Below are 17,567 nucleotides of genomic sequence, written 5' to 3' on the forward strand. Positions count from 1 at the left end.
CTGAGACGCATTGCATTCATGAGATAACAAGGCTACAGCTTGTTTGGGAACATTTTAAACTGAATATATGTACGGTATTTTGGGGAATATGGTGGCACTTTAAAGTGTTGCAGGTAATTATTTTTAAAATGTAATTTTAACATGCTGTAGTTAATTTCTATGGAGAAATGTCCTCAGTGAATTGACTCATTGGAAGGCAGCCACACAGTACATGATTTCGGGGGTGCTGGTGGGGGCCGAGGTTCTTGTTCAGGGACCCACAGTGCACTTTTTTGGGATTAATCTCAATAAAAGTTACAAATCCAAATCATTATTAAGCTTTAAATGTAAGCTGAGCTATTGTTCCAGCAATCACATGCAGCAATCATTTCTCAAGTGCACAATCATGCTGGTAGGCCACAAAAACACAGACAAAACCGCAATTAGACTCGGTGCTCCATCATCCTTAAATCAGACCCCAATCCGGAGTCATTGCTGGAGGTCATTCAGTTCCACAGACAGCAGCAGGGTTCTCTGGCAGAAGCTTATGTACGTCTAGACTTGACTCAGTGTGACAGAGGTATAGCATATGTCCTTGGGGTATGATAGAGATCAAGGGTATCAGTAGTAGTGATTGCAGTGACCATATGCCTACATCGCCAGTCATTATACTAAAAGCTAATACTGAGACCAGATTGCAGGTTTTTCTGAGATGTGTGGCCAGAGCATGTAACTTTTGCTGATGAATATATTTCTTGATTAAATTCTAAAAGCTTATTTCTGTATTTTTTCCACTGACTCTACTGGTGTATTCCCCTGAGGCAGAGTTCAGAGGATTCAGCTCCTCATTTGAGACGAAGCTCTATCCATCCACACATCCCCTCCTGCAGCATGTAAGGCTTTTTTCATATGCAAATTAGGTCCAAGGGCCTTTGTTGGGCCCTATCTGGAGGCTTTCCAATGGCACATGTGGAGCACCTGACACCTCCTCCACACTGATGCATGTTGTTGCTGCTTTATGTGTCTGTTTGGCTCAAGGGCGATAAGAAGACATGTCCTTATTGGATCTTTCCTAAACCACCAGAAACATACAACAGCCTCTTCATTTTTGTATTCTCTTATGCACATTGCTGACCCTCCAGTCTTCTGCTTTTACACCCCAATGGGTCACTATATTACCCCCTCCTCCCACTATTCTTGGATCTATTTATTCATCTTTTCAGTCCCTTGAAATGTGCAGTGATTACTACAAGCAATGATGTCACCCCACAGTCTTGCAATTGAAATTCAAGCTGGAGACCTGATTCAAATTCAAGCCCATACTGAAGTCAAATTCAGCATGCAGGGGATGGAGTCACGTTATACACAGCTTACATCACTTTGGGGGTTAATAATTGTAAAAATAAATACTTAAAATAAAATAAAATAACAATAATAAATCAGTCAACCAATCAATAAATAAAATCAATGCAAATGTCAATTCCCCTCTTTAAAACCTGAAAAGAAGATGGTCGATTGCCAACATAACTTGATACCAATAACAACTTTGCCATGTGTAAAAAGTACAGTCGAAGCATATAAATTCATAGCCAAAATGATGGAAATAGACACTCACCATCTATCACAAACAGCGATGAGATGAGAATCGCGCAGGCCAGTAGTTCAAAATTGCAATAACGAATTAAATCCATAATCACGCCAGGACATCATCCTGTTTGCTGTCTTCCAGCCCGGATTTTTCTGCTCCAGCTCCTGCCTCAGCTGCCTGCTGCGGCTCAGCTGTTGTCAACTCCAGGTCCACTTGATGCTCACTTCTGGTCTGACTGGAGCACCATCAAGAGCCCCAATCACACATGAATTTAAAGAAGACGACTGCGGGGCGTTCAAGGGGCTACACCCACCACACGTCCAGAGCAGAGAGGGAGGTTACTTTGAGCTCCAGCATCCATACTTTGAAGGGAATAAGAAGAAGGTGGATATATTACACTTTGATTTTAAAGCAAAGGTGAATGAATATGCGCTTCTCTATCAGAAAAAAAATACAGCATGAATCTCTCTCTCGCTCTCTTTAATCAATTAGAGAAAAATATTGAGGAAAAAACGCTTCACTTGCTGTAGCTAATAAAAACGATTAAGAAATTGTTTGGATTGTTTTAATGTTGTCAGTCCCCTGTGGACACACTGCACTTTTTAATGTATTCCTATAATCGTTTTGCAATATGTGTTACTCATTTATTGTGTGCAGTATTAACATATTTTCAATTACTAGCAACACTGTTAATCAAGACAGAAAAAATATTGTCATTATCTTTAGATAAGTTGTGTTTAAATTTTCTTTTTAATAAAACTTTTAAGCCAACCATCAAGCAAAACAATCAAACAAGAAAATAACAGAGAAGAAAAACAAAAACAACTACAATATTAAAAAAAAGAACACAATTAACAAGGTACACCACAATAATAACATTGATACTGATTGATTTACAATAATGATTTAGGCTATATAGTGTAAATGTTAAACCCCTTGCTCAATGCTCATAGGCAGGGTCCACCCAATATCAGGTCATCACAGGACAAATGTAGAGGGGTTGACAGCTACAGGCAATTGAAGAATTAATCTGAAAGGCATTTTTCACACCTATTGAAAACCCACGCATAGGGGGAAACATAACACCATACAGAAATCCTCCAAAGCTATTATCATTATGAGGTAACAATACCACTGCTTTAATAAACTCATTCTATATTAAACACGAGTACAAAAAAGTATCCAGTTACTTAAAATAGACTTAAATCACTTTTGGTTCTAACATTAATAAATTAATTGCAGCTCTAAGTTCTCTTAATTAACAAAGGAGGGGAAAAAAACCCAAAACAACAATCAATATTCCAATTTCTGAGTTAGTCTGGAATCACCAACACCTGATCCCTCGTCAATCAAAAAGAATGCACTTGTGTATCCATGGAGACGCTTACATGATATCCTAGCAACCTCAACAGGAAGTTGAAGGAAAGAACGGTATTTTCTGAACGTAACCTTAAACCCACTACGAGCATGTCAGAGTTTTATAATCCCAAGGCTTAATTTGGGGTTTTCGCCGCGAGCCCAGGATGTCTGCGCCCATGAGACCGAACTCAGCGCCGACTTTACCGAGGCCGGAGGAAGCTCGGGACTCTTCAGGTGACGGGCATATATTCACAGCCAGGGGGACGCTGGGTTAATGTGGCAGAACAAACACAAAGCAAGGCCTCGTACTGTCACAGCACACACCTATTCAGCCTCATGGAAATCACTTGAAAAAATGCTTTTAAATATGTCAAAGAGTTTGGATGCCCTGTTAATGGAACTTTGAGATGCATGTTTAATTATTATAAAACTGAATATATTAAATAAATGGACATTTGACAGAGTAAATTACAAACAAGAAACACTACACTAATCTAAATTATTCAAATGTTGCTGTGTAATAATGTATGACAAGACACCAATGAAATTTTTAAGATTTTTAATTGTGGATAGCATTTGTATATTTGTAAAAGTAAAATGAAACACAATAGACACATGTCAATAGATGTCTGTATTTCCATTTGAAAGCTGCCTTTGAATGATCAGGGCTCTCTGTTTTGTCATGTACCAATACAGTTATTTCTTTCTGTACACAAACTTCATGCACTGTTAGTTCAGCTGGACACCAGAAGAAGAAAAAAAAACAAGCTGAAAGTGCTGAATTATGAAAATGTAACCACCCCTCATATTGTCAGTACCAGTTAGTTAGATTGCCCATTACTAAAAATAGTAATGTCGTTACTCTCATCACTGGTTTTGAAGATAAAGCTCAATTTGACCAAGATATGCAAATGAGCAGCTATGCAGCTAAGATGATGACATCATATAGAACGTTCCTCACTGAGGAGTTTGTAACAATGTATCAGTTTTGAAAGACGTCATCATCTAATTTGACCTAGATATGCAAATGAGCAGCTTTGCAAATTAGATGATGATGTCATTTAGAACTTTCCTCACTGAGGAGTTGGCAACAATGTATCGGTTTTAAAGCACCTTTTTTTTTTTTTTACAAAACAATATACACAACACAATAAAGTGCATCATATTAAAGAAAAGTATTAAGCATTTAATGCAAATATTATCAATATTATCATTATTTCACATTATGCACTTTCATTTAAATTATCATGACATATGAATAACACAACTCATCATTCACTTCAATTCAGCTTTCTTTATATAGTGCCAAGTACAAGACAGTCATTTTTAGGAACTTTTACTGATAAAACCCCAACATTTCCACATGAGCAAGCATATACAACTGTGGAAAGGAGAAACTCCCTTTCAAAAGGATGAAACCTTTCTTTTAAAGGAAGGGGTGGGCAGGGACTATGGGGGGGGGGGGGGGGGGTTCAGGTTCTGCCACACAGACAAGATGTTATCTTTCAAGTCTGCCTTTGGTGTGAAGTTTGCATATTCTCCTTGTTTGAGGATGGATGGATTTTCTTTGGGTGCTTGCATTTCCTCCCACAGTATCTAAGCTTAATTGGTGTCCCTAAAATTAATTAGATCTAATTTTATATGTGTGTGCAGTTTTAGTTTTTGGTTTTCTTTGTTTTTTCCTCCCATAGTGGGTGAAGTGACTTTTCAAGGCCAGGCGAACTGTGGAAAACTTCAACTTCCAGGCAAACATCAATCATCTAACGCAAACATCATTCCACACGAACTTCTACTCAGCCTTACCTCCACTGTCGGTAGCAAGAGTGGAATGGGGCACACAGCACACCATCGGCACTGCAAGGTAACCACAAACTCTACTAGAGGCAGATTTGCATTTTCTTATTGATGCCTTTATATTTGTCCAAAGTGATTTCCATTGTAGTAATGTGAAAAAATGTTGATACATTTTCATCCCAGTGTCCTTCTGTGTGTGATGTTAGCAGGAAGAGGTGTGAAGCATTGTATTGGTCTGACAGAGAGAATTTATACCGCTGATTGACACAAACTGCCTGGCAAAAAAGTGTGATCTTTTGATCATGAATGCTTTTTAAAGAAAGTTTGAAATAACTGAGGCATCTTTGAATAAATGAAGCACCAGACTTCATGATTGTTTTGACTGATGTTAAGCCAACTTTGTTAACAGGGTTGTGGAATCAGACGACCAGATGCAGTCTGGCATCATCCAATTGGACGCAAGAAATATAACTACTTTCTGGAGCAGCCAACATCCCTGACTGGAGCTGGCAGGTCAGTTAAACTAATGAGACATTTATTTATGAGACAAGCACGTTCCCAATTGTAACTGTAAAGGCCTCTCAAAGCTGTTTTTAAAAATCAGTGTGATACTTGATTTGGCAGTAGGATCGTTAATTTTAAATGAAAGCCACATAAACATCGGGTTGTCATCCAGCAGTTACCTTGATGAGTAAAGGATATTTTGTGTTTTCTGTACAACTGGTATGTACACAAGGGATATTTCGTTCTTGTGTGATGCTGTGATAACACAGAAGAAGACAACACCTCTCCCACCTGTGACTGAGAAGAACATCACTGACAAACAGGCAAGGATCTTCGACTCATATGTTTTTATCTTCTAACTCTCTGAAATATCTACAGCTGAAAGGGTTTGACTGTCTGCGTTCCTTCAATTAATGTTTTCAATGTCATTTAACCTATTGTGTACAAGAGTGTCATCAAAGAGTGAATAGGAACAACTGATTTCATGTCCATATTTCTTATCTATTTGCAGTTTGTAAGCTTAAAAATGGTTCTAAGCTTAAATTTTGTAACGTTCACAAGACTGCTCAGATACAACACTTGCTTTATGTTGAGCTGTAAAAAGTTGCATAATGTGCCTCACTTACTGATTTTTATCTCCTTGTTTTTACCATCTTTCCATGGCACAAACAATATGACGGGATCATTCTGTCTTTCAGAACATGAGTCTCCCAGAAAATTTGATCCCAGAAGAATATCGCATGGTGAAAAACAAAGGGATACAGAAACTTCAGTTCTATGAGGAGTGAGTCTTTGATTTGATTTGTCATTCTATTCATGTTTGCATGTTTTAAACATAATTTTTTTCTCTCAACTTTGCTTTTATTTGTCTTCGTCAGTGCATTCACAGTACAACTGAAGGATGATGACCAGAAGCTCCGAGTCCTCCCTTCACTGTAATTCTACAAATTTGAATAAATCTATACATAAGTTCTGTCTTTTAGTAGATAGGATAATGTAGTTATAACAATACTTTTACAGATTTGTTTTTGTCTTTTGTGTTCAGAAGGCCTAGTGGCAGGATGGAAGCAGTCCAACTGATGAGGATGATGGACGACATGCTGGAGAAGGCCGGTGTTGATAAGCCGAGTGAGGAGCTGACAGAACTCTCCCAAGTAAGCAGACAAACAATATGGGAATAAGCAGGCTGGGCAGTGTCTCTGTGTCTGACACTACAAATGTGCCACCTTCATGAGTTATACCAAAAATTTCACATTTTGAACACATTTTCCAAAAAAAAAAAAAAAAAAAAAAAAAAAATTGCACAAAACTCACGCATTATCTGGAATGACAAAGTAAATGTGGGTCACAATGCCCATACTTCATATACAGGATCACTATTACTGTACAGTGTTCATCTGAATTAATAGTGGCCTCTTTTTAAGTACCCATTTTAGCGTGCAGTTGAATCAATTTAGCATAATTAGAATATTAACTAAAACCTATGAGCTACAAAACCAGGATGAAATTCAGTTATGCTGTGACGCTGCTTTGCTGCATGATGATGCTAAATGTGTCACAGGAATGAAAACATGCAATATCAACAAGTTATTTTAGAGAGAACCCTAAAACTTTGGTCTGAAGTGAAGTTCTTGGATCCTTTGGGACACACATATAGTTGAGCAAAGAATTATCTGAAAACAAAAAAGTGAAGTGATTTTAAACTGTTTGGTAGTAAGTCCTAACTCAGCTTTGACTAAAATCACTAATACAACATTGAACTCATCACAGCGAAAAAAAAAAAAAAAAAAGGTGAAGGTTGAAGCAGAAGACTTCTGGATGATGACAGGTGACCACTAGAGGCTGCTGATGCATTCAAAGATTCTGCAGTCAAATGAATGAAATTTGCCAATCATTTTTTGAAAATTATATTATAAGTGTGGTGGTACGCGCACACCTGTCGGCCACCAATCACGCCAAGCCCAACCCTTGATTAGAGCAACTCGCTACACCTGCTGCGCTCTCCCCTCACCTCTGGCAGTCACACAGAAGCCTGCTCGAAGCAGGGCGTCAATCTGCTTGATTCACAAACTTTACTACGCTGTTGGGCTCATCAGCGCTGAGCTGAGCGCTGTCCCTCTTGTCGCCTGAGTTATTGCGCTTCCCTGGTTGTTGCGAGGGGACCTCCTTTTCTCCGACGGGCGTGTGTCAGTGATCCCGTGTATTGTTCTGAACGTGATGCGAGCATTGAGCTGCTGCTGTGACGCACACCTCGAGTCTGCGCGTATAACTCCAGCAACTTTGGCTCCCAGTGGCGGGCCTCCCCTTCCGCCCGATCTGCAGCTGCTCTCCTCCTCTTCAACAGTTTAAAAGCTCCGCTCCACCTCTTTACGCCGCTCCTCCTTCACGGACCGCGAGGGTGCGGGACATTTGTGACGCAACGACTGGTAATATACAATTGGGGAGACTGTGGTCCTGTTAATAAAAGGAAGAAGGGCATCGAGCCCAGAGATTTGGTGGGTCCAGGTACACGCACAGTGTACTCTTTTCTTTTTATGTTGGTTGTGATTGGACGAATGAATGAGATACAAATATTTTACAATTATGTGTTTTAAAGGATGGTGATGTCAAAATAAAGATTAATGTACTTTCTATTCTGTGGTCCGTCGTTCCCTCAGTCCACTGACTTGTGTTGCCTTTTTTAGGCAGGGTTATTTGCTGTTTAATCAGCTAGCGTTGTCACCATTTCCAAATTTAACTAGGTATAATCAATTCTAGATTTTATGAATATTTAAGTGAGGTGAATTGATTAATCTGAGGCCCATTCGGCTACATAAGGTTTTCATTTCACTGGATATTTTTTTTTTTTTATCTGGTTGTTTTATATAAATTGTTGTTGTCATTATGCAACCGTTTTGGATTCAAGTTTTTAGGAATCCTTAAACTTTGGGTTGTACATAATTCCTAGAACACCGTACCTGGGATGTTTGAAGACTTCTTTCCATTCAGTTTTATTCAAAGCAAACACACTGTTTGTACTCACAAAATGGACTTGAAGTCAATAGAAATATACCCATGTTTGAGAGTGACTTTTCTCTGGATGTAATCATATGCATATCTGAACACAAGTATGTTCAAAAATGCAAAGTACTGAGACATTTTAAATTTAAAATGAAATTATTTCTCTTTGTCAGTATTATAAACTCCTGTTACTGAATGTCTATTATTTTGTATGATCAAATATGCTTACAGATTATAGTAAGGATGTACATTTCATAAATCTTACAATTACTTTTTCTACAGCTGGAAGGCCTGCTTGAGCTGGTTAAGGTTGAGCAAAACATCTACAACATTGTTTTCCATGAACTCATCAGACAGGTGAGCGTCGGCTGCGCTGAGAGAGGACAGCTACTCGCTAAACTCAGGTTAGCAGCCAGTGTATTAAGACAATACATAGCCAGTGTTTGTTTTGCGAATTTCATAACATTTACAACCTCATTTCAAACTAAAACAGCAACATATGAATGCATGGTTGAAACAAAGCATGGCTCTGCAAGATGCAAAGCTGTTACTTCCTGAAACATATTTCTGACAAACATGGAATATCCCAGTGATAATCCCAGGCTTTTAATACAAGCATCCTCTGTGGGTCTTTGTTTAGACAGCGTTACCAGTCCCTGCTTGACCGAATCCCACTCCAGCTGAAGGCTTTGCACACTGAGGCAGTAGCACAGCGCTCTCTGGATCGCCAGCTCACTAAGGAGATCCACCGTATCAAGACATCCATTCAGGAACTGAACATGTACGTAAGTCAGATACATGCAGCTCAGTTATTATAAGTGACATTTTAGGAACTTGTTGATGGACTGAGAATAAAATAAGAAGTAAGAATGTTAACAATGGTGTTCCGTAACTTCATGTAAAAGGCTTGTCAGCATTCCCTTTTTAGTAATCAATATGGTGTGTGTTTTCACAGGGAGTTGTCCAAAATCCGAGACCATGATGCCTTTGTTTCACAGCAGGCGGAACATGCACATCGACAGCTGGCAGAGTCCCTCAAGCAGACTCACACCAACTCAGAGTCAGACTGCTATAAAACAGGAACTCACATTTTGTCCAAGACACAAACTAATCAAGTTTATACTTCCTTAAAGTCGCCAGATTCATGAACGTTATTTATCTGCTTGATACATGTGAATCATATTAAGCCAATCTGTTACATTTATGTTGGAAATACAAAAAATTTAAGTACAGAGTAATTATTTTGAAACAGTTCCATTTACAATTCACAGATATGTTTGTGTCAGCAATGTTCTTATTGTACACATGAGCAGTTATTGTATTCATGTGATTTTCGTGATGTGAGAGCACAAGACATAATAGCAACAGTTCACTAAGTATACATTAGATAAGCCTCAAAAAAACTCTTAACGATCTTTATGCCTAGTGTGGTCCAGGGTTACCATGAGCTGTATGAGCTGCAGAGGGCGCGACTTGAGGCTCAGCTGCTCCAAATGACCGAAGAGAGGGACTGCTGGAGCCAGTGTACCTTCTCCCTTGCACTCAAGGTGAGCAAGGTTATGAAGTGGTTCTTTTCTTTTGCTGTCCCTCATTTTTAATGTGACACTCTAATGTGTCGTAATAGGAGCTGAACTAAGTTTGGCTATGGAAACAAAGGCTAAAATAGTTGATTATATGGGCTGTTTTGTCAAAATGTTCACAAGATGGGATTTTACAAAGTTGCTGATGTTTTGTTCAATTTTTTTTTTCTTTGTTATCAAGCCATAATTAATTGTTGAATGCAGAGAAAACATTTCACACAGTTAAATATTAGCAAATCAATTTTTAATATCTTTGGTACTGGGTTTGTCAGGTGATCAGTACTAAAAAACTGCAGCTGGTCAGTCAACTCCATATCAGTGAACAAAGCTGGTTCAAGTCAGCGGAACACTGTATCCTGTACATCACTTCAAAGGTAAAACACATTGCCTATTTTAATTTGTTTCTACAATACTGAAAACCAAAGAGGCAGATGAATCTTCTGAACTGTGATGCTCTCTTGCCATAGAGTACAGAGGACCTGGATATTGTCATGGGGCTTGCTGACATCTGGAGACAGCAGTTTACGGCTTTCATGTCCCAGCTTAAGGAGACTGAGCATGCTAAATGCTCTCAGATTACTGCTATCAAGCAAGGCATCACCAGATGGCTTTCCTTTTTTGCTGCACAGAATAAGTAAGAAAAGTAAAAAAAAACAAAAAAAAAAAAACTGAACAAAATTCTTAAATGTTTCGAATTGTCTTCTCTGTATTTTTTTTAAAGTTGTCTATGTAATCCTTTATATTACTGGGTGTTATCCTGGTTTAATTCTGTTAATCATGCTTTATTTTCTTTTAAGGTCCCCTGAGCCAAAATACGACAAACATTCAATGGAGGAGATTCATGATGATTTACTAAGTTGGTCAGAGGTAAGACGTTGCTCAGGATTTCATCATTCTGGTTAGAAATTTCAGTGATGAAATGCATTAAATCTGCATTTACTTTCTTGTTTCAGCTTTTTGATGTACTCACAACAAGTTATTGTTTTCAACTGTCTAAGCTCTGAAAGTAATCTGATGCATCTCACTCTGTCATCTGTTTCAAAGTTTGTTTTTTTTCAAACAAAATATTGATTCAACAGTATAAAGTTATCTGGAAAGCTTTTGGGTTTCGAGTGAATATTTGATTTAGCACCTAGATATGAACCTCTGCATACTGGTATTTCTTTTTTCATAATTCATTGGCCACTTAATTTGATACTCCTTGCAAGTGGGGATAATAAGTAGCAAAGTGTTGGAGTGGTCAGTTGTTTGGTTCTTTTCACTTCACATTGATCACATCCATGTTTGCTTCTGAGCAGTGGCCTCTTTATGTGGAATTTGCATGACATACCTGTATTTGTGTGAGTATTATCTGGGCTGTGCAGCTCACACATGATCTGTTGTATGCCTCTCTAATGACCTGGAAAAGGTTTCAGCCCACTCCATCCAGTCTATATAAAAACAGATGATAACTGAGTAATAGATATGCATTATGAAACAATATTACTGAACAATTTCAACAATGAACTGCAAAAGTCCTCTGTTCTCTGTTTCTATAGATTTTGTCTCTCCAGTGTGAGTCCTACCAAGGTGAAAAACAGCTCTGCTGCCAACAGACACTTAGTGAACTTCGTAGTATTCAGGAAAAATGGATTAATATGAGCTTTCAGCTGTTCAGAAGACACTTCTCTCCCGGTAGTGAGCTTCCTGGTGGCCATCAGGTCCTAAAAGAACTGGACAGCCTCCTTTCAGAACTTCTCAATCACCTGGAATCACAGGTCACTGGAGAGAACGGTGAGCACTGAAGTAATAAACAATTACTGTAGACTCCTAAACATGCTTATTTTGTGTAATTTTCTTATCTGAATCATAGTAAATGGAAAGTAGATTAAATCATTCTGTGCTGTTTCAGGGATTCATAAAAAAATCACTTTGCTGATTGACTTAATGCAGTCATGGGTGTCCAGAACTGATGCAATGAATGGATGGCCAGAAAACATACCTGTGTCTGAATGGCTGAAGCTGGAAAAAGCACTGCAGGATTGCCAGAGTTTGTCTGAAGAGGCTTTACATCACATCTCTGTCATACAGCCGGAGAACAAGACAGACGAGAACCAACTATCGTAAGTTTTTTCACTGTTATTAAACCTTGCGTCAAGGGTATGTGACACCGCTTGAAGAAAAAAAAAGTTTCTTAGACTTAATCACATGACTTCCAGACTTGATTTTTGATCATTCATGCTTAGTCCAATAAAGCAGAGATCAGTACACTCTGTGAGGCAGTCCAGCATGCAGAGGAACAAACAAGAGAAATCTAAGAAATGGTAAAAAGTTGAACGTTCAAAACTTGTACCCAGAAGTAACAAAAGATACAAAAGCTTGACATGGTAATGGCTGGAATGATGTCTCCTGTGGACACAAACATGAGAGTCAAACTGGTAACTAGCAGGACTACAGAAAACATGCTTGGACTGAGAAGTAAACATCTCTGCAGCTGACAAATTGCCCGTGAGAGAGCAGCAAGTTACAGGAGATGATGGGTGAGAAAGTGTACAGACAGCAACATGTAATAAAAATACATAAAACATAAACACAACTTGAAACAACTGCATGGATAATAAAACCAGAACAACACAAAAAGACCAGAAGAAGACCAAACAGAGTGCAAAGCACAACACCTGCACAGTGGCACTAACATTCTTAGGCTAAATATCCATCTCTGGCCTTTCAGTTTTTCTTTGTAAAATAGAAATATGTTCAGTCTATATAGTGATGAGGTTAAATGTATTTTGATATGTACATATTCTTGGTTGTACTAAAATTCTGCCCAACCTGTTTTAATTTGATCAGTTCCGAAACAGAAAAGGTGTTGGATAAAGTTCAGGAGTTCATAACCAACTTGTCTAACTTCACTGAGGGTGAGAACCAGAGACTCCATGAAGAGGTGAATAACAACCGTCACTGATTTTGATGAAAGTTATTTGAATTAAAAGTGCAGCCCGATCTGCATAACTTAGGTTGATTTTTATAAGTTAAGTAAACGTGTGTGGCTGAAGACTGGAGTGTATATTCCCCATCAGAGGTTTGTTGGAGATTTGGTTGTAAAATAATAATTTCATCTCAGGTTTCAGTCTTTGCTCCCCTGCCAGGTCAACTCGCTTCAGAAGGCTCAGACTCGTTGGATGTTAGATCTCTTACTCCTTATGGTCCCTGACCATAATGAGGAACAGACTCAAGAGGAACTTCACTACATGAAAGACATCTCGCTGCAGACTCTGGAGGACGATGGCCAGATGATTTCAAAGAACCTGGACAATTTGTCTGGTCACATCACCAGGTACCGGTATTTATCATTTATTGAGTTTTTGAGGGGTTTATTTTTAGGTTCCTTTTGTTTGACAAATGCTTTTTATCACAGGTACCACTTTTTTTTTTTTTTTTAGAAGTCAACTTTACTGTCTTCTCCAAGCACCAGTATAACTGTTATCTGTGATAATGTGTGTAAAAAAAAAAAAAAAAAAAGCACTGAAATTATTTGCATTTATCTTGACTGTAGCTTTAGCTTCTTCTTTTTTTTTCTTTTAACTTCAGCTTATGTAACCTGATAATGGAGGAACAGGTCACCCTGAACTTTCAAAAAGATGAGCGTGAAAGTGGAATGGCGGAGTGTAGTGCACTGCAGGTGAACAACTGACTCGTGCAAATTCAAAAGAACAGCAGATAATACGTAGCAATATACAGCTCTGTTTTGAAAATGTCTTTATATGACAAACCTGTCTCTGTCTGCAGGCCGAGTCTGTTAACTGGGTGGAAATCTATAAAATACTGCTCTCAGGGGTTATAAGTGCTCAAGTGGAGCTCTCAATCAAACAGGCTGTGCTCAGCCACAACAGCAGCGATCCTGTTTGTCCTCCTGGCAAGACGGTGGGAATTCAAATCAGCACACAAACATATGTGTTTCAGACTGACTAAAGTCGATAAATAAGATGAGGATGAACACAACTGCACATAGTTCCCAGCAAGAAGTCCTTTTTCATTAAAAAAAAATGTCACCTTGACTGAAAGCATGGTTTTAGATGACATTGACAATGATACAATGAAACAGAGCTGTTACTAAGTTCAGCCACCAACTTGAATGTAGACCAGCTAAAATGCAAACTTTCTGGAAATTGATATGAGACATGTAAACTCTGTGTCTTTATGTGCGTGTGTGTGTGTGTGTGTGTGTGTGTGTGTGTGTGTGTGTGTGTATAGGTGGAGGAAACTGTATTAGCTGATCCTGCATCAGACAGTGAGACCAAACAGATCAAAGATGAAACTGAAGCGGGACCAGAAAAGGTTTGTCAGAGTAACAGTTCGAACACACGTATTTTTTAACACACTAAATGAACAAATAATCCTTGAGACACATTTTGTTTGCAGGTTTGTTTTATACAGTATAGATAAATCACTGATTATTTTGCTTGTTAAGAAATGTGATTTCCCACACTGGTGAAGCGGTCAGTGCTCTTGTAACTTAGCCAAAAGGTCTCTGGTGTTCGATTCCAGGTTGGGCTTCTGATCATTTCTGTATGGAGTTTTCATTTTCTTCTTGTGTTTACATGGATTTTCTCTGGGTCCTCCAGTTTCCACCTACAATCCAAAATTATGTATTTAAGGTTATTAGTCTCTCAAAATTGTCTGTATGTGTAAAATGTGTGTGTGTCTGTATGTGTTTGCTTTGTTATTAACTGTTGCCCAGTCCAGGGTGTATCTTGATTTCACGAAAGTCATCCTGGATTAGATCGAATGCCTTGTTCTACTGATGTAAATGCTAATTATCTTTGTGATTTTAAGGATTTAAATGCAATTTTCTTGGATGAAAAGTAGTTTTTATTTTATGAAAGTAGACATCATTTTTTAGATGATTTATTAGACTAATGAAAAACTGTTGTTTTGTCCTGCAGGGGAAGGTAGCGATTTTTGACAGCCCTGTTGTGAAGCTCATAAACTATGATAGAAACATCACACAGAGAAAACTGGAAGAAAGCAGTGTCCACCTGAATGGGGTCAGACAGTTAAATCAGACAATTTATTTTTAATCACATGTCTTTTAACATCTATTAAACTCAGCAACATGTCTTTTTCTGACCTTGTCTATCAGATGGATGCACTGGTTATGTCTCCAGTGACAGAAGAAGCCCAGAAAGCTTATAGTGATCTGACTACAGTTGGATTATTACAACAAGAACTGCAGTAAGTTTACTTTCTTTCACGTACATGATTTTGTTTTGGGGATTTTGCATGGGATATCACAGAGGAACCTGTATGCGCAGTTTATATCAATATAACCTTTTAATATAAATATAACCACTATAGCAAGCTGATTTTTTTTTATTTATTTATTTATTTATGCACCAAGAAAGTGGCTCACTGCAGAGTGAAATGAGGCATACTTTGTAAATCTATCAAATCAAATCACATAACATTGGTAGCGAGCATAAAGAATAAAAAAGTGTATTCTACATTCACACTGTGGTGACCAAGATAGCTTAAAACTAAAATTATTTATTAAAAACAGACACCCATAGAAATCCAGTCATCCACAGATCTCATCTGCTGTTTTTCAGTGACTCTGAGGTGCGAGTAAAGATTGCTGAGCAGCGAGCCCTAAAAGCTGAGGAGGCCCTGCATGCTGCCCTGGAGAAGATTCAAGATCTGGAGAGACAACGGCGCAATCATCCTACTCCGGACACCAAAAGTAGTGAAGGTACTGTCCTAACAACTAATTGTTTTAACTTGTCACTATTGCAGAGAGGCTGATATTATGGCATTGAATCTATGTATGCTTCTCTGTTTGTGTTCAAGAAAAACAGAAAATAGTTCTGCCTTCCACACAAATGGTGACAACTCCAACTCCGACAAAGAAATCAGCTGAAAGCAAACCAACAAGCAGCAACAAAAAGACAAGGAAACGGTGATCCGATGGTGTTGAAACTCTGTATGCACTATTCTCACAGTTTATTGGTATTTGTTTGTTTATGATTGAACAACAGTAAAATCAGAGTGTGGATCTGGAGGTTGAACTGCTGTTATATGAGAACAAATAATGATATTGTAGAGTTTGCCTTGCTGTGGCTTTTCCAGAAAGTGCTTGGCTGCATGTAACAGTAAATGTGTTTTGACTTTGTGAAACAATAATAAATTCTTCATCCATTTCTGGATCTTTGTTTTTTAACTGGGTTACATGAATTTAAAGGTGCATCCCAAACATTACAAACCAACAGAAAAATAATTTGCCCCTACCCTAAATTTCAAAAAGAACTGTCAAACTGACTTATTTTTCCTGTAGATTTATTGCACACTATTTATTTCTTGCTATACTTGTCTTTAAAAAAAAAAAAAAAAAAAAAATCAAATTTCAAACTATTGGAAGTGAAGATCTGAATTATTGTCACAAATATTTTAATCATCACAATTTTAAAAAAGTTTGAAACGTCTTAGCTTATTGGTTATGAGTGTGAAAATAAGTGATACAACTTTTCATAGATTTTCCCATTTTGAGATTCAGAAGGAATAATTAGTTGTTTGCTCAAGGCCTAGGACATTTTATTTATTTATCTGTTTAGATTTTTCAACTACGGTTGAGCTACTGTCCCTCCCTCTTCCGAAGTGGCACTAACCTGTTTGTTTTAGATGTTTTGCTGCTTCAGTTCAATCTCAATCAGCTGGATGTGTCAGAAACTGTAGCGGAGCCAGAGTGGGACCAAGGGGACGGTCGCCCCAGGGCCCACAAGGTCATAGGGCATGTGATGTGTTCACATTTACGCGTAAATACATTATAATAAAATGTGCAGTGTGTGCGAGAAGGTGTACGCATGATTGTGGGCTCCAATTTGCCAATTCTTACATTAAGACTGTCCATGAATGCATCAGAGCTGTAAGCCAGCGCTGATTGGCTGTGCGGCATGAACCAGTTTTTTCTTTTGCACTTGATCTGAACTCTTTGGAGGGAAGTTAAACAGTATGCTAAACACTATGCTAGCCGCTAGCGGTACTACCCAAAACCTAACATCGGAGCCACTGGTGAGTCAGTGAAACCTTCAAAAATATTATCTTTATCAGAATGCCGTGGTCTGAAACACCTGCCTATTTGAATGTGCCTTGTGTACAAGGGACTGCCGAGTGTATTTTTTTTCTAATATACGTGAATTCCAAAAGATATCTATATCTATCTGAATAGATTGTGTAATTTTAGACCAGCTGTGTTCATTTTATATTTAAGCTGTATCAAAGATAGCACAGATTTAGCCAGTGAGTTTTTATTTGATCTTTCAGCACCATGGACAGCGGACGCTCTGAGATTGACAGCTGTCACTCAGGCTGCAGTTGTGTGTGTGCACACAATGTGTATTTGTTCTTCAGAACAAGTTTGTGAACTGGTTTGTGACTTTATTCTGCTTTTTGAGGCATATAGGTTTGCTTGGCTCAATAAAAGTAAGCATTAGTGTGTTGTTTGATGGTAGGATGAGGTATTGTTTGAATGGTAAAATTACTATCATAAGGGCCCATAGAGAATGCTCCGCCCCCTCTGTACTGAGACCCACGCTCTGCCTCTGGTCAGAAATGACTGCTTGCAGAAAGTCTTCAAACAAGCCATTAATTACTATTTTTTATCTTAGAGTTGGGAGACATTTAAAATGTGCAGCTTACCAGCACTTCACCACTAAAGCCCAAACAAAAATGTTCTACTTGGATTATCGTCATGTATTTAGCCCACATGTTATAGATAAACAGTGATAGTT

General features: G+C 38.3%; 2 protein-coding genes across 3 annotated transcripts in view; one reads left to right on the forward strand and one right to left on the reverse strand.

The window, feature by feature from the left end:
- The window catches only part of crb1 (crumbs cell polarity complex component 1), a 30,191-nt gene extending 28,423 nt beyond the window's left edge, over nucleotides 1-1,768 (reverse strand). Inside the window, exon 1 of one of the 2 annotated variants that reach the window (XM_030083255.1) lies at nucleotides 1,595-1,767. In XM_030083255.1, the coding sequence (XP_029939115.1) occupies nucleotides 1,595-1,670 (76 nt within the window). In that variant the 5' untranslated portion in view covers nucleotides 1,671-1,767. Of the gene's footprint in view, nucleotides 1-1,594 lie in introns of both variants that reach the window. The other variant, XM_030083254.1, reaches the window with a different exon arrangement.
- A 1,322-nt stretch (nucleotides 1,769-3,090) lies between these two features.
- On the forward strand, nucleotides 3,091-15,700 carry axdnd1 (axonemal dynein light chain domain containing 1). Its single transcript, XM_030083678.1, has 24 exons — nucleotides 3,091-3,160; nucleotides 4,618-4,787; nucleotides 5,130-5,233; nucleotides 5,457-5,547; nucleotides 5,923-6,008; nucleotides 6,103-6,159; nucleotides 6,270-6,378; nucleotides 8,507-8,628; nucleotides 8,865-9,005; nucleotides 9,180-9,284; nucleotides 9,651-9,771; nucleotides 10,077-10,178; nucleotides 10,272-10,438; nucleotides 10,602-10,671; nucleotides 11,358-11,577; nucleotides 11,696-11,906; nucleotides 12,634-12,727; nucleotides 12,933-13,120; nucleotides 13,375-13,465; nucleotides 13,573-13,707; nucleotides 14,730-14,831; nucleotides 14,927-15,018; nucleotides 15,393-15,532; nucleotides 15,639-15,700. Exons 1-24 carry the CDS (start codon nucleotides 3,091-3,093, stop codon nucleotides 15,698-15,700), a joined length of 2,850 nt encoding a protein of 949 aa, XP_029939538.1.
- The last annotated feature ends 1,867 nt before the right edge of the window (nucleotides 15,701-17,567 follow it).

The sequence above is a fragment of the Salarias fasciatus genome, chromosome 23 (genome assembly GCF_902148845.1).
Source record: "Salarias fasciatus chromosome 23, fSalaFa1.1, whole genome shotgun sequence".
In the NCBI taxonomy this organism is placed as follows: domain Eukaryota; kingdom Metazoa; phylum Chordata; class Actinopteri; order Blenniiformes; family Blenniidae; genus Salarias; species Salarias fasciatus.

Excerpts from the sequence above, each read along its gene's own strand:
- axdnd1 (XM_030083678.1), top strand. The coding sequence starts at position 3,091 with ATGTCTGCGCCCATGAGACCGAACTCAGCGCCGACTTTACCGAGGCCG. Across the intron at positions 6,009-6,102 it reads AAACTTCAGTTCTATGAGGA|TGCATTCACAGTACAACTGA; the intron begins GTGAGTCTTTGA and ends TGTCTTCGTCAG. Across the intron at positions 15,533-15,638 it reads GGACACCAAAAGTAGTGAAG|AAAATAGTTCTGCCTTCCAC; the intron begins GTACTGTCCTAA and ends CAAGAAAAACAG.